The sequence below is a fragment of the Gymnoscopelus microlampas genome (assembly GCF_963454915.1).
Source record: "Gymnoscopelus microlampas genome assembly, chromosome: 17".
Taxonomy (NCBI): Eukaryota; Metazoa; Chordata; class Actinopteri; order Myctophiformes; family Myctophidae; genus Gymnoscopelus; species Gymnoscopelus microlampas.
Window position 1 is genome coordinate 45838538 of NC_139954.1, and position 14740 is coordinate 45853277.

A 14740-nucleotide genomic window follows, 5' to 3' on the forward strand; every position below is an offset into this window, starting at 1 on the left:
AAAATATGATACGCGGGATGATCGGCTGGCAATACAACCGATTCTCCTCAGCAGTACACCAAGCTGCTTCCCCTTTAGTTAAAACGTACAATGCTGCGTAGGCACTATTCTTTGTGTTTGTGGATTTTAGGGATTAAAACAAACCTCTCCCAGTTGTTTGATCTATAATGGAAGTGTGCATGTGAATCGACTTCCTTCATCGCCGGATGCCTTCCATGAAAACGGCATCGCTTTGATTAGGGATTAAAGCAGTGATTGCAGAGAGAGAGGATCCAGTTAAGATGCACAGGAGACTGAGGAGAGACTATGTGGGCGAGACGTTTTGGGAGTGGAAACGGGAGCGCCTATGTTTGGTTTCTACTTAACCCATTAATGACCGTTTTAAGATGTCTTTGGCTATTCAAAAATAGCAGATCTACGAGCTCACAGCACGGCACCGAGTGCCACACTGTTGTGAAATGTGTGCAAATCTTTGAATATATATTTTTTTTACTTTTTACTCAAATCTTTGCTTCTGGGGGATCACTGGAACAACATATTTTGAGATGGGGGGGGGGGGGGGCAAATACGTATCATTTTGGGGGTCCTTGACATGAAAAAAGTACCACTGATATTATAGCAACATAAGATTTTTCAAAAAACTATTAAGATTTAGAAGACATTTGTAGAATCACCCAGAAGCAAAGATTTGAGTTAAAATGTTCGCTTTAAAATATATATATATTCAAAGATTTGCACATATTTTCACGATTTTTCAAAAAATAGCAGATCTACAAGCTCATAGGTTGTAGATCCCTAACGGGTCCATTTGGTTCCATTTGTACACACTCAGAGTTAAATTGACATAGATTGTGGTCCAAGTGATAGAAATGCCATTAAATGGGGGTCTGTAGCCCTAATGCATGTCAAACTGGGGGTCCTTGAAATTAAAATGGTTGAGAATCACTGCTAGAGCCGTAAAAAAATCTTCTCTTATGGGGGTCCCTGGCATATCTTTTGAAATGGGGGTCCGCGGGCTAATAAGTGTCAATTTGGGGGTCCTTGACATGAAAAAGTTTGAATGGTCCTTCTGCAATGTGAACGCTTCCGTTGACGTGTTTGTATTCCCCTGGAAGCGAAGTCATTGACTGGACCCTGTGTACATGCCCAGGCACATTCAGCACTTGTCAGCTCGCGTAAAAAGTTTCCGCTCGCCTTGTGTGTGTCTTAGGACAGCGCCGTAGTGTGTCACATATCAGAAAGTGTAACTGTAAAAACTCTAGGAGTGCTTTTGTCAAGTTTTTGACAAAATCACTAGTTTAACTAGTAACAATAGAATTCAGTCGTGTGGGGACAAAATGTGTGCGTGAAGTACGTGTCCCCACTGTCTTGAAAATAACTTGAATTGTCCCCTACATTAGACCCTCTGAAATTGAATGTATCACCTGTGTGTGTTGTAGTATAATTTACTAATCTGCAGTGGTGTACTCAACCCCACGTGAGTCAAAGTATATAGAGACCAGTATACTCCTGGTCAAATATTACTCAACTACAGGTGAAAGTTGATCTGTCAAATTTGTACTTGAGTTTGAAAAAGTACCTGCTTTTTAAAATGCTTAGTTGTGCAAAAGTACAACTTACAAAGTACATTTTCTTTTTCAATATTACAAGACACAAAGTACAGCTGCAGTGTTCAAACCTTTCTTTTTATTTCATTGTATTACAAAATGACAAGTTTTTTTTTAAACACGGTCTTCTCTCCTAAGCCTGACAAATAAAATCTGCAAATTTTCCCCCTTTTTTTAAAGAATGGAAAAGAAAAAAGAATCAATGAGCAGCAACATGCAACAAGTTTTTATATTATCCTATACTAGCCACTCTATAAATGGATGTTAACAGTGGTGTGTGGATTTCTTGACTTGAATACATATCACTGAAGCTTTGTCATTCATTGGATAGTGCATTTTTCTTTCCCTTCTACAGTTTTCTTTTTAGGTTTCAACTTTGCGAAAAACTTCTTTGCGTCTTCTGCTACGGGCGCTTTCTTTTTTGAGAGAAAGCAGTTACTTTTTTCAGCTTGAATTCTTGATTTTCGCGTCGACTCTCTTTTCAGCTGTGTCTCTGCTCGTATCAGAGCCTCTCCTTCATGATCTTTCTTCAGTTTTCTCATCGATTTACGTATCTCCGGTTCGTCCTCTTTAAGAATCCTTTGCTGCTCTTCCTGTATTGCTCCCTCTGCTTCTTGGAACATCTCAGTGGTGTAGTGGCTTCTTCCATTAACCTCCAACATCGACTCGATTTTCCCCAGCAGCTCAGTGACCTGAGAGGGATCCTCGGTTTTGTTGTTGAAGACGTGATAGCGACCGTCACATCTTTTGATTACGTCTTGTAGTACTCTTGGACTCTTTTTCAAAAAGTCTTCAACTGGCGTACCTCTGAGCAGGTCACCACCAGTGAAGAGAATCATGGAGTATTTGTTGGACATTTCACCAAATACCAGCTGAATCATTTCCACGGGTATCTGCTCCTCTTCTGTGAATCTTCCCAGTCTGATCACGATCAGGAACACGTGGGGGCCAGGGGCAGCGAAGCAAATACACTGTTTGATTTCATCAATAACGTTATCTCTGGTGTCAAAGAATCCTGGTGTGTCAACAACAGAGATGTTTCTACCATGACCTACAGCTGTGGCTTTCTGACAGTTCATCGTCTGAGATTCGGACGCAAAGGCAGTTTCAAAGGCTTCAAAACCCAGGATGGTGTTTCCGGCGGTGCTCTTTCCCGCTCCAGTCCTTCCAACCATCACAATACGAACTTCTTCGTCATTTGTTTCGAGAGCTGGTGGATACAAATGTTATGGAATGATTATGACATATTAGAGCCTTCCTAAAACTTGTCTAATATATTGTATTATATCAGAGGGCGTGTGTGTGTGTGTGTGTGTGTGTGTGTGTGGGTATGAGAGAGAGAGAGAGAGCACATACTGTACCTTTTGAACTCATGTCTGTCTTGAAGTTAGTGTTACACTGTGTGTGAGAGAGAGAGAGAGAGAGAGAGAGAGAGAGAGAGAGAGAGAGAGAGAGAGAGAGAGAGAAGGTTGGTATCATTATAACAGCCTTGACATACGACATCAATGTGGTGCACGATTTGACAACTATTGCAGGACATGTATTGATGAAGTGGTTATTGTGTAACTTGACTGAGATTTCCTCACTCACCTGAAGACAAGAAAAGGAGACCAGATGATGAGACTATCCTCCTGATCGTTTCGGTGGCTCTTTAACTGTCTTTTGACTGCAGGGAGAACCTATCAGTGGATACAAGTGTAATAAGTAAGTTAGTTAGTGATATTAACTAGTCACTTTCAAGCACATTTTGAATTCCGGACTTTTACTTGTAATGGAGTAATTTCTACATTGCAGAATATATTCTTTTACTTAAGTACAAGATTTGAGTACTTTTTCCACCACTGACTGTACTGTAGGTCAACTTGAGTACCATGCATCCAGTATATAGATTTGTGATTGATAGAAAATGTACAGGTAAGTAAAGTATACCATTTTTTTACCACACAGTTGATAAATTCAACTTCAAAGAGACTAATGGACAATTCACATCCTTTTCAACATAACGGGGACCCATGCCTGTAGGCTACTGATTTAATTCAGTAATTCGATCCTTTCATTCAGACTAATTAAGTGACTAATTCATCAAATCATTGGCAATATAATTATATTGTGAAAATAAAGAATATACAAGTTCAATACAATACTTTTTTTCAGCAGTTTCAGACATATTAAAATGTTATGAAACATTTCCTACGTTTCTATGAAGCCCATATCTATAATGCATTATAAACGTACAAGGCTTTATAATCTGTTTATAACACTAATAAGTATTACGCTCTTTGGTGCATATATTTAATGTTTCTTTACTTTACTTAAAACACCCAATGACCATTACAGTGACATACAATCACACTATAAGGCATTATAACAACAATGTATTCATATAATGCATTGTGAAATTATCATAATGGATTATAGCTATGACAATTATGATACACTTTTATCCTGGCCAAAAGAAACCAGTCTAACTTAAAGACTCAAGTCTAAGTCTACATGACATTGTGTATAATGTGTTATGATTATTGCTATAAACTTAAAGCGTTTTGAGTAGGCTATTTATGAATCCTCATACAATGTTACGAGCAGATTATATATTTTGTACTGTTTAAGGCATTATAGACATGGGTCTCAGTATCTTACCTGGTTTCAATGTGGAAATCCTGATGTAGGTCTGGAGAGACAGAGGAAGTATAAAGACAGGCTATGAAGGTTCATCAACAGGAACCAGCTCACTGACACATCTCTGGTGTCTCCCTGTCCTTTTATATAGTTCAGTCTGCAATTCCTTCAGTGGGGGAAGTCAGAGATCTGTATTGTTTACATGAAGTGAGTGAATCACCTGATTATGCTAAGTTCAATCTTCTCCACAGAGAGAAGGAAGATAACAGCACAATCAACGATTGACGTAATCAAGGTCCAGTGCTTGTTTAGTACCTGAGGGTTACTATAGCATCAGTGTGCGACAAAAGACTACTGCAGATTACTGCATGGGAGCTCCTGAATTCTGATAACAAACTTGTATACAGTGGTGGAAAAAGTACTCTAATCTGGACTTAGAACTCTAGTCTGGACTTAGAAATTGACTTGAGTAAAAGTACAAAAGTATTGGTATCAAAATGTTCTTAAAGTACCAAAAGTAAAAGTACTAAATGTTTGAAAACAGCAGATCTACAAGCTCACAATGCGTCGCATCACAATGCGTTGTGAGCTCCATTTTAAACTATAGGCTATTTTCAAATAGCCTAGGTATAAAATAGGGCTAAAGTGGTTAATGTGTGTTTTATAATATAATTATAAATAATAATAGTTGAGTACAATATTTGCCTCTTAGATGTAGTGGAGTAGAAGTAAAAGTACTCAAAATTGTACTTAAGTACAGTACTTGAGTAAATGTACTTAGTTACTTTACACCACTGCTTCTATATAACTCTAGCCATTGTAGATATGAAATGATTCGATACTGAGCAACTGCAATAGCCTTTTTCTCACCTAAAATATGATCAGAAACTGTTTCTTTGTTGTTGCCCCCTAGAACGAGGGTCTTTTAATTCCTTCATGTATCAAAAGAGACAGAGCTACACACCCACCTAACGCCCAAAATGTTGTTTTTTTTGCTTCTGGAGGCCTGGAACAAAATATTTTACAAATGTTCGCTTAAAAAATATATATATTCAAAGATTTGCACAAATGTTCACGATTTTTCAAAAATAGCAGATCTACAAGCTCATAGCGCGGCACTCGGTGCCGCGCTATGAGCTTGTAGATCTGCTATTTTTGAATAGCCCAAAGACATTTTTAATGACAGAGATGTGTTCCCGGATACCGGAATGATCACAAGCTTCATCACGTCTATATAATGTGTCGTAAGGCTAATGCTCCAATGGCACTGAGCTATCTCCTGTGTGTCTCTGAAACACTGCCAGAGATGTAAAACAAGAGACCGGCTTGTCTGACCTCATAGATTACATTTCCATAAAAGAAAATACAAACACAAATAAAAAATTACTAAACTCATTAACGTGACAACTGGTAATTTATCATTTTCGGTAACGCCGGCCATATTGGAATGATGTCAATTTCTGTATGGCTCAAATCTTGAATTAATCATTCCAGTGAGTGAATTAAATCAACGTTAGCTATTCTATGGCATCTGGAACAAAAAGGCATTGTGTGAGGTATTGAAATTATGCAAACTGGGGGAGGTTCCTTATCTTCAAATCAAGATATAAAAAAAAGCTCACAAATACCCTCAATATGCTATTCTAGCCTCAAATTTAGCTCTGATCCATCAGATAGGAGCAGAGTTATCCAGATTGTGGGCCTAATTAGCATAATTAGCATATTCAAATTGGTCACAGATGATGGCCCTGGATCAGATTTTGATTGGCGCCCATTAAGGAATATTTGTGCCAAATGTATTTTCTTTATACCAGACAGAACACCAGGCAGGGGTCCAACTGGCCACAGCGGTGATTGTGACATTATTGTCCCTGTTGTCTGTGTTTATGTATGGCACAATAGCCATCTTTCAGAAAATGTGAACCAGCTTTATGTAAAGGTGGGCATAGGTTGTATGGGCGTGCCAGGTCAGCGTTTGCATGTGAAACAAATAAATAAATAAATAAATGAGGTTTCAATAGACCAAGATAATCATCAACAATTAAGAGAAATTCACATCAACAGCGTGAGTGCTTTCCTTTAATCCATCAAGACCGGGAACGCATCTGTGTCATTTTATGTTTTTTTTTGCTATTCAAAAATAGCAGATCTACAAGCGCATAGCGGGGCACCGAGTGCCGCGCTATGAGCTTGAAGATCTGCTATTTTTTTTTAAAATCGTGGAACATTTGTGCAAATATTTGAATATATATATATATATTTTTTAAAGCATTTTTAACTCCGATCCGTGCTTCTGGGGGTCCCTGGAACTACATATTTTGAGATGGGGGTCCGTGGCCAAAAACATGTCATTTTGGGGGTCCTTGACATGGAAAAGTTGGAGCACCACTGATATAGCAACACACTGTTAGGATTTAGAAAACATTTCTATATATGTATTTGACCGCGGACACCCCCATCTCAAAATATTTTGTTCCAGGGACCCCCCCTGAAGCAAAGATTTGGGTTGCAAATGTTGGCTTTAAAATATATATATTCAAATATTTGCACACATTTTCAAGATTTTTCAAAAACAGCAGATCTACAAGCTCATGGCGCGGCACTCGGTGCCGCGCCATGAGCTTGTAGATCTGCTGTTTTTGAAAAGCCAAAGAAATCTTATTCTGTAGGGCCTCTGAATGTAAATATAAACAACTGTATTGATGCCCAAAAGGCTTATATCAAGTCTCACACAACCTTTCACACTGGCCATTCTATTCAACATAATCCCACAGCCCATGGCCCAGAATGGCCTACTACTGTATGCAAATACATGCAGACAAAATGCTAATCCACTAAAAAAGGCTCCAGAGCTAATCGATTGACATCAAATGTCAGTGCAGTTCGGATGGCATTTCGTCCTGAAAGGTGTCCTCCGCGTCTGTCTTTAAATGATATTGTAGCATTTTGTAAATGTTAATTTATTCATCGGGCGACTTCACCGTGTTAAGGTCAGTGGCTGTTCTTATATACCGCTACACCGCACGGAGTGGTGTAGTAAGTAACTAAGTACATTTACTCAAGTAGTGTACTTGAGGAATGTTTACTTTACTTGAGTATTTCCAATTTTCAGTACTTTTACTTATACTCCGCTACACCTCAGAGGCAAATATTCAGTGGCGTGCACAGACACTTTGAGGGGCAGGTGCTCAAGTAAAAAAAAGGGCACCTTGCGCGGCGCACGGAACCGCCGGCTGCCTTAGTATTGTGTGTTTAAGATTTTTTTTTTTTTTGTTTACTTGGTCTGCTCTTTTTCCCTCTACACCTACACCTCTTCGCCAAAAATAGCCGATCTACAAGCCCACAACGCCTCGCAGCGCGAGGCGTTGTGGGCTTGTAGATCTGCTATTTTTGGCTAAAGTTCTCCTCAGAAAAGGAATGCTAGGTTTCGAGTGGTTATGGTAAAAAGAAAAATCATATCACAAAGATTTGGCGGACCCCCTGTAGTAACTCTGAGGACCCCCTGTTGAAGACCCCTGCTGTAAACTGAAAAAAAAAAAACTTTTTTTCCTCTTTTTTTCAAAAGGGCACTTCTGGTCAAGAGGGCAAAGGGCAGGTGCTCTAGCACCACCTAGAGTCTATCTGTGCACGTCCCTGCAAATATTGTACTTTTACTCCACTACGTTTTATTTGAAAACTTTGGTTACCAGTTACTTTGTAGATTTTGATAGTGCTACAGTACATGTTATACAGTAGAACATGGATAAAGATGGGGAAGATAACTGCAACCACACATTCATTTAATCAACAACATTTCATTGATTTAGCATGATTACCGTATTAGCGATTATAATCATTACCACCTGCAGTACAGACTTTTGATTTATGGTCGGGATTTATTTGCTCCTCCGCAAACCTGCCAAGCATTGTGGGATATGGCGTGCTTTTTATGCCATTCCACAAAACGTCTCCCTCGAATGCCTGGCTGATCTGTTTGTACCCTCTTGACAGTTCAAAGGAGAAGGAGAAGAGAACTGGCTTTTTCCAAACAAGACCTCTGTCAGTCAGAGACAGAGCTGACATGGCGGCAGGAGCTTTCATCGAGCGTACAATAACAAGTGTGACATCTGCTGTGTGTGGCACCTTCGGCAGCTTTTTAGTTGAGGGTGACTTTATAACCCATTAAGACCGGGAACGCATCTCTGTCATTTTAAGATTTCCTATAGGCTATTCAAAAATAGCAGATATACAAGCTCGTAGCGCGGCACCGAGTGCCGCGCTACGAGCTTCTAGATCTGCTATTTTTGAAAAATCGTGAAAATGTGTGCAAATCTTTGAATATATATACTGTATTTCTAAAGCGAACATTTTTAACTCAAATCTTTGCTTCTGGGGGATTCTACAAATGTCTTCTAAATCCTAACAGTTTTTTTTGAAAAAACTTATGTTGCTATAAGGTTCTCAAACTTTTTTCATGTCAAGGACCCCCAAAATGATGTGTATTTGGCCACGGACCCCCTCCCCCCCGATCTCAAAATATGTTGTTCCAGGGACCCCCCAGAAGCAAAGATTTGAGTAAAAAAAAATAGATATATATTCAAAGATTTGCACACATCTTCATGATAAAAAAAATAAAAATACCAGATATACAAGCTCATAACGCGGCACTCGGTGCCGTGCTATGAGCTTGTAGATCTGCTATTTTTGAATAGCCAAATAAATCTTAAAATGACACAGACACGTTCCCGGTCTTAATGGGTTAACGCGTTAGTTCCCAGATCATTATCCTCTGTGTTTGCATACAAAACAAGCTGGAAAATGCTGACTGGACAAGAGGCCACAACTAGGCGAAAGGACAAGCATTTACTAAACACACACACACACACACACACACACACACACACACACACACACACACACACACACACACACACACACACACACACACACACACACACACACACACACTTGAATGGCCCTCTTGTTGATCAACGTTTTCAGATATCAAACGGAGGAATGCAACGTATTCTGGCTGCAACTATATCCATTATTTTCTTCATGTTTATGCATTTTGAACTTTTGAAATGGGACATTCTGCACTTTCAGTGCTCTTACTTTTGGAACCTTAAATATATTTTAATGACAATACTTTTGTACTTTAACTCAAGTCAATTTTGATTACCGGAGATTTACTTGTAACAGAGTATTTCTACACTGCAGTGTTGATATTACTTATCCTTTTACTAAAAAAATGTGAGTACTTTTTCCACCACTGCTGATACTGTAGGTCTGGGCTTGGTGTGGTTTGAGGGGTTAGGGAATGGATGTGGAGTGGGTCGTTCCACGCCTTACACTTCCTCACAGCAGCACTAACTGTCAGTGGTGGAAAGTAACTAAGTACATGTACTTAAGTAACATTTTGAGGTATTTGTACTTTACTTGAGTATTTCCAATTTCTAATACTTTTACTCCACTACATCTCAGAGGCAAATATTGTACTTTTACTCCACTACAAGGTTTTTGAAAACTTTAGTTACTAGCTACTTTGCAATTATCAATTATGACATTATAAAACATACATTAACCACTTTAGCCCTATTTTATACCGAGGCTATTTGAAAATAGCTGATCTACAAGCTCACAACGCGTCGCATCGCGACGCGTTGTGAGCTTGTAGATCTGCTATTTTCAAAAATGTTAGTACTTTTACTTTTAGTACTTTAAGTACATCTTCATGCCAATACTTTTGTACTTTTACTCAAGTAAATGTTTAATTCTGGACTTTTACTTGTAACAGAGTATTTCTATATTGCAGTATTGGTACTTTTACTTAAGTAAAGAATTGCTGTACTTTCCCCACCACTGCTAACTGTATAGAGACAGAAGTGCTTAGCATTCAGAGCCAGAGCAGCTCTTCTGTTCGACTGCACATCATAAAAATGCATGGTCTCCTCCAGGACCTGCTCCTAATCCTACTGTGGACACAGAAGGTCCTGAAGAGGACGTGCAGGAGGCCTGATGGGGTTCTGTGGGGGTCTGGGCATTAATGATATTTGCTCTCTCTCCTCCTTCTCCTGAGCCGGTGAATTATGCACGAGGAGAGGGTCAGCCACCAGGTCAGGGGTCAGAGAGGGTCTCTGCTGAAAATCTACATCCATACAATGACACAGAGACACACAGGCACACACACGCACGCACGCACACACACACGCGCACGCACACGCACACGCACCCACACACACACACACACACACACACACACACACACACACACACACACACACACACACACACACGCGCACGCACACGCACACGCACACACACAGTAGTAAAGTATTTTTTACTACATCTCAAATATTGTACTTTTACTCCACTACAAGTTTCACTTCAGCCCTATTTTACACCTAGGCTATTTGAAAATAGCAGATATACAAGCTTGCGATGCAACACGTTGTGAGCTTGTAGATCTGCTATTTTCAAACATTTTAGTACTTTTGGTACTTAAGTGCATGTTGATGACAACACATCTTTACTTTTACTAAAGTAACATTTTGAACACAGGCCTTTTACTTGCAACAGAGTATTTTTATATTGTGGTATTGCTACTTTTACTGAAGTAACATATCTGAGTACTTCTTCCACCACTGACACACACACACACACACACACACACACACACACACACACACACACACACACACACACACACACACACAAAAACGCTTCCAAAGCGACTGAGAGGACTCGATGGCAGGCTGTGATAACGTCCATGCCACGTTCTGCACATGAAGGTCGGGGGGGGGGGGTTTGTGTGTTGCCGTGCACGTAAAAAAAAATCTGCACGCGTGTAAGCGTCGAGTGCGTGTGCACATGACACGCGTGCATGTGTGTGCACGTGAGTGTGTCTGTCTGCCCCGGGGGAGACAGTGGCATTTCACACACCGATAGAGGGGAGATGGGGTTGGGTTGGGGGGGATTGGGGGGGGGGGGGTTTTGTGTGGAGCTGAATGGCCAATAAGAGTCACCTCAGCGGGGTCACCCATCAAGGTCTGCTTCTCACCGGGAGGGAGGATCCTCGCCGAGACCAGGAAGCGGAAAAGGCTGATTGGCTGAATGAGCATTTTCCTCCTCCTCCTCCTCCTCCTCCTCCTCTACAGTCTACGGGTCAGACCCAAGACTTAGAATATGTTTTGTCGTTGGATGAGATTTTCTCCACAATTCCATAATGTATATATTGGTACCAATAGGAGAGATAACAGGCAAATGTTGATCAAAATAGCAATTCTACTACATTCTCTAACTGTGGAGACTTGTAAATTAAGTAATGCAGATGTTTAACAATAATTTTACTCTCTCAACAGTTAAAGATCTATAAGGGTCCATTTGGTTTCATTTACTCTAAGAGTTAAAGAGCTATAAGGGTCCATTTGGTTTCATTTACTCTAAGAGTTAAAGAGCTATAAGGGTCCATTTGGTTTCATTTACTCTAAGAGTTAAAGAGCTATAAGGGTCCATTTGGTTTCATTTACTCTAAGAGTTAAAGAGCTATAAGGGTCCATTTGGTTACCAACTCTCCATTATTTAGCATGGGGACCACCTGGAACCCCTTCAAGGACCACTGGTGGTCCCCGGACCACTGGTTGAGAGCCGCTGCATAATGGTATTCCTCTATTCACTGCTGGGTGAAAGACAGTGTTACTACAGCCAGGGTTACATTTTGTTGCTGTCGGGCGGAGACAACCAGGCCGAAGGCATGGTGGAGAGTATGTTTTCGTTCCCGTCCCGCTGTGTGTCCCCCCCCCCCCCCCCCCCAGCCAAGCTAACATTGGTCAAGCTTCACGTGACACGTGACAATATGTCGTCACCAATGCTTTTGATTGGCTAGCGAGACGCATGACGAAATAAAATCCTATAGGTGTGTCACTTCCAAAAAACATTTATGTTTTTGGAAGTGAGGTAACATTGGTCAAGCTAATGGGATCAAGCTAACATTGGTCAAGTGACACGTGACAATATGTAATATAAATAGCTTACACAGGATCAATCAGGAACAGTACTTTCCAGTACAAACAGAGATCACAGCTGAGATCACACAATGTAACTAACTCTCATTACGCAAACTGAAGAAGCAGGAAATCATCGTCTGAAACCTCTGAAGAAGCAAAGGCGCAACGCCGACAGCAGAAGGCCAAAGCTAAGAAACAGAGACAAAGACCACTTGAATCCCTAAATGACAAAAAACGAAGACGAGCCACAAATGCTGACAACATGACACAGCAAAGATTGCTACATTCTCTGGAAGAAAAAGAACAAGAGTCTGTAAAGAACATGGAAAGGAAAAGAAGGCACTGGTCACAGTATTCAATAGATTAAAGACAACATCAACGAGCACATTACACCATAGCCCCTACGGAACCTCTCCCTCCGCTATGTAGCTCCGAGATGAGGTCCCTCTTTATTTCCTGCCTGATGCTGTAGGCCTCGTCGCACATTTTCCACTTTACATGTTTCTTACCCCTTTCTGCACATCGTATCCAAAAAGTAAAGCATTTGCGCCACTCTCTCAGATGTTTAAAATTTTAGCTGGCAATAAAATCTATCCAACGAGTTGAAGAAAGTATTTAATTTGCCTCGGTTTTCATCCGGTTCCATGTTTTTAAGACATTGCGCAAGAGTTGCGCCCGTAGAGATAACATTACTGGTTACCCTACTGGTCCAATGTTGAATTGCATCTTCTAATGCAAAATATTTTGGAACCGGATGAAAACCGAGGCAAATTAAATACTTTCTTCAACTCGTTGGATAGATTTTATTGCCAGCTAAAATTTTAAACATCTGAGAGAGTGGCGCAAATGCTTTACTTTTTGGATACGATGTGCAGAAAGGGGTAAGAAACATGTAAAGTGGAAAATGTGCGACGAGGCCTACAGCATCAGGCAGGAAATAAAGAGGGACCTCATCTCGGAGCTACATAGCGGAGGGAGAGGTTCCGTAGGGGCTAATTACACCAGTAAGAGGAGACGCTACAGATCACTTAAAGAACTAGAAGACGTTCAAGTTGATGAAGCTGGTGCCACATTCTTAAAGAAGATGTCAGAAAGTGGACCCAAGGCCGAAGTCTCCGCCAGGCCGAAGGCATGGTGGAGATTATGTTTTCACTTTGTCCGTCCTGTGAACACCTAACATTGGTCAAGCTTCACGTGACATCACAATATCTAACTATATAAATGGCGAGCAACTTCCGTGCCCTCGGTGGCGACACCCCACAGCTCTGTTATCGACTAAACACAACACCGTCAGACCACATGTCGCCAACACTGTCGCCACGGCGGGCGGCCTGAATTTACGTTTCGCGTAGGGCACCTGGCATGCCTCACTACACCGTTCCCACCGCGCAACATAATTAATTCTACTCACCAAATGTCGGACACAACGGAAGTGGAAGCAGCTTCCTACCGCTTACCGTGCGTACCACCGAGGCCAACACAACACGACGGCCCGCCATTGAAAATCCCCAAAACAACAAGAGCACGTTGCTCTGCTCTGCTCCACACACCAGGCTAGGTTCATGACACCAAAGGATTAGCCAGTGATGTCATCATTACTGGTCAACACACCAGGCTAGGTTCATGACAGCAAAGGATTCGACAGTGATGTCATCATTATGCAACCCGGAAGTACACATCGCCGGCATTGGGATGCCAGGTTGGGATGCCACGCCAGAAACAAGCAAGATTCTGCATGATTTTTTTTTGTGATTTTTTTTTTTTTTTTTTTTTTTACCGTTTGGAGATTTTCATCCGACGACTTTGGCGCGGACCACCAGGGGGTCCGCGGACCCCCTGAAACATAAAAAATATTATTTCTTCCCAATTTTTTTCTCAATTTTTTTACTTTTACATTACAACTTTTTTTTTTTTTTTTTTTTTCCCAAATGTTCATCCCATATATACACGCGCCCACGCTGGGCCCCGTGCGCGGCTAGGGGTTTCGGGCGGCCGTAGGCCGCCCGGACCTCTAGTGTAATATAAATAGGTAAGACAGAATTAATCAGGAACAGTTTTACCACCTCGCCTGGCGGAGACCTGTGCTCCGAGGAGCACATTTTCTAGTTATTATTATTATTATTATTATTATTATTATTATTACCCTTATTATATTAAAAAAAAATATTTGTAACGCACTTTACATTTTTACGAATCTCAAAGTGCTACAGGGTTTAAAAAACTTGGCATAAAAACAGCAAAGGCCTCTGGACCTTACTAGGCTAAAGGGACAAATTAAAAACTAGGTAAAATCAGGGCATAAAGAAGAGGGAAAAAAGGCCCAAGAAAATTAAGAAAACACTTAAGGTAGGTTTCTTAGTCCATTGTTGTTGTTTTGACAAAAATATGCCCTTTATGGCATTTCTATGCCCAAAATAGGGGCACCAAGCTGGTTGAAAGTGGTTAAAATAACTATTCATCATCAGTCCCCCCTTTTGTCAGCAGAAATGACGACACAATTTAATCAAACCTTCAACTTAGATTTATTTT

At 40.7% G+C, this 14740-nt stretch overlaps 1 protein-coding gene across 1 annotated transcript in view; it reads right to left on the bottom strand.

Annotated features, from left to right (window-relative positions):
* LOC311064472 (GTPase IMAP family member 7-like) overlaps positions 1-11326 on the bottom strand; it is a gene marked incomplete at both ends in the record, with an annotated part of 53073 nt that extends 41747 nt beyond the window's left edge. The window contains 3 exons of the mRNA XM_084084301.1: positions 2158-2817; positions 10189-10353; positions 11266-11326. Coding sequence (XP_083940427.1) covers positions 2158-2817; positions 10189-10353; positions 11266-11326 — 886 coding nt within the window. The remainder of the gene's footprint in view (positions 1-2157; positions 2818-10188; positions 10354-11265) is intronic.
* Positions 11327-14740: the final 3414 nt, after the last annotated feature.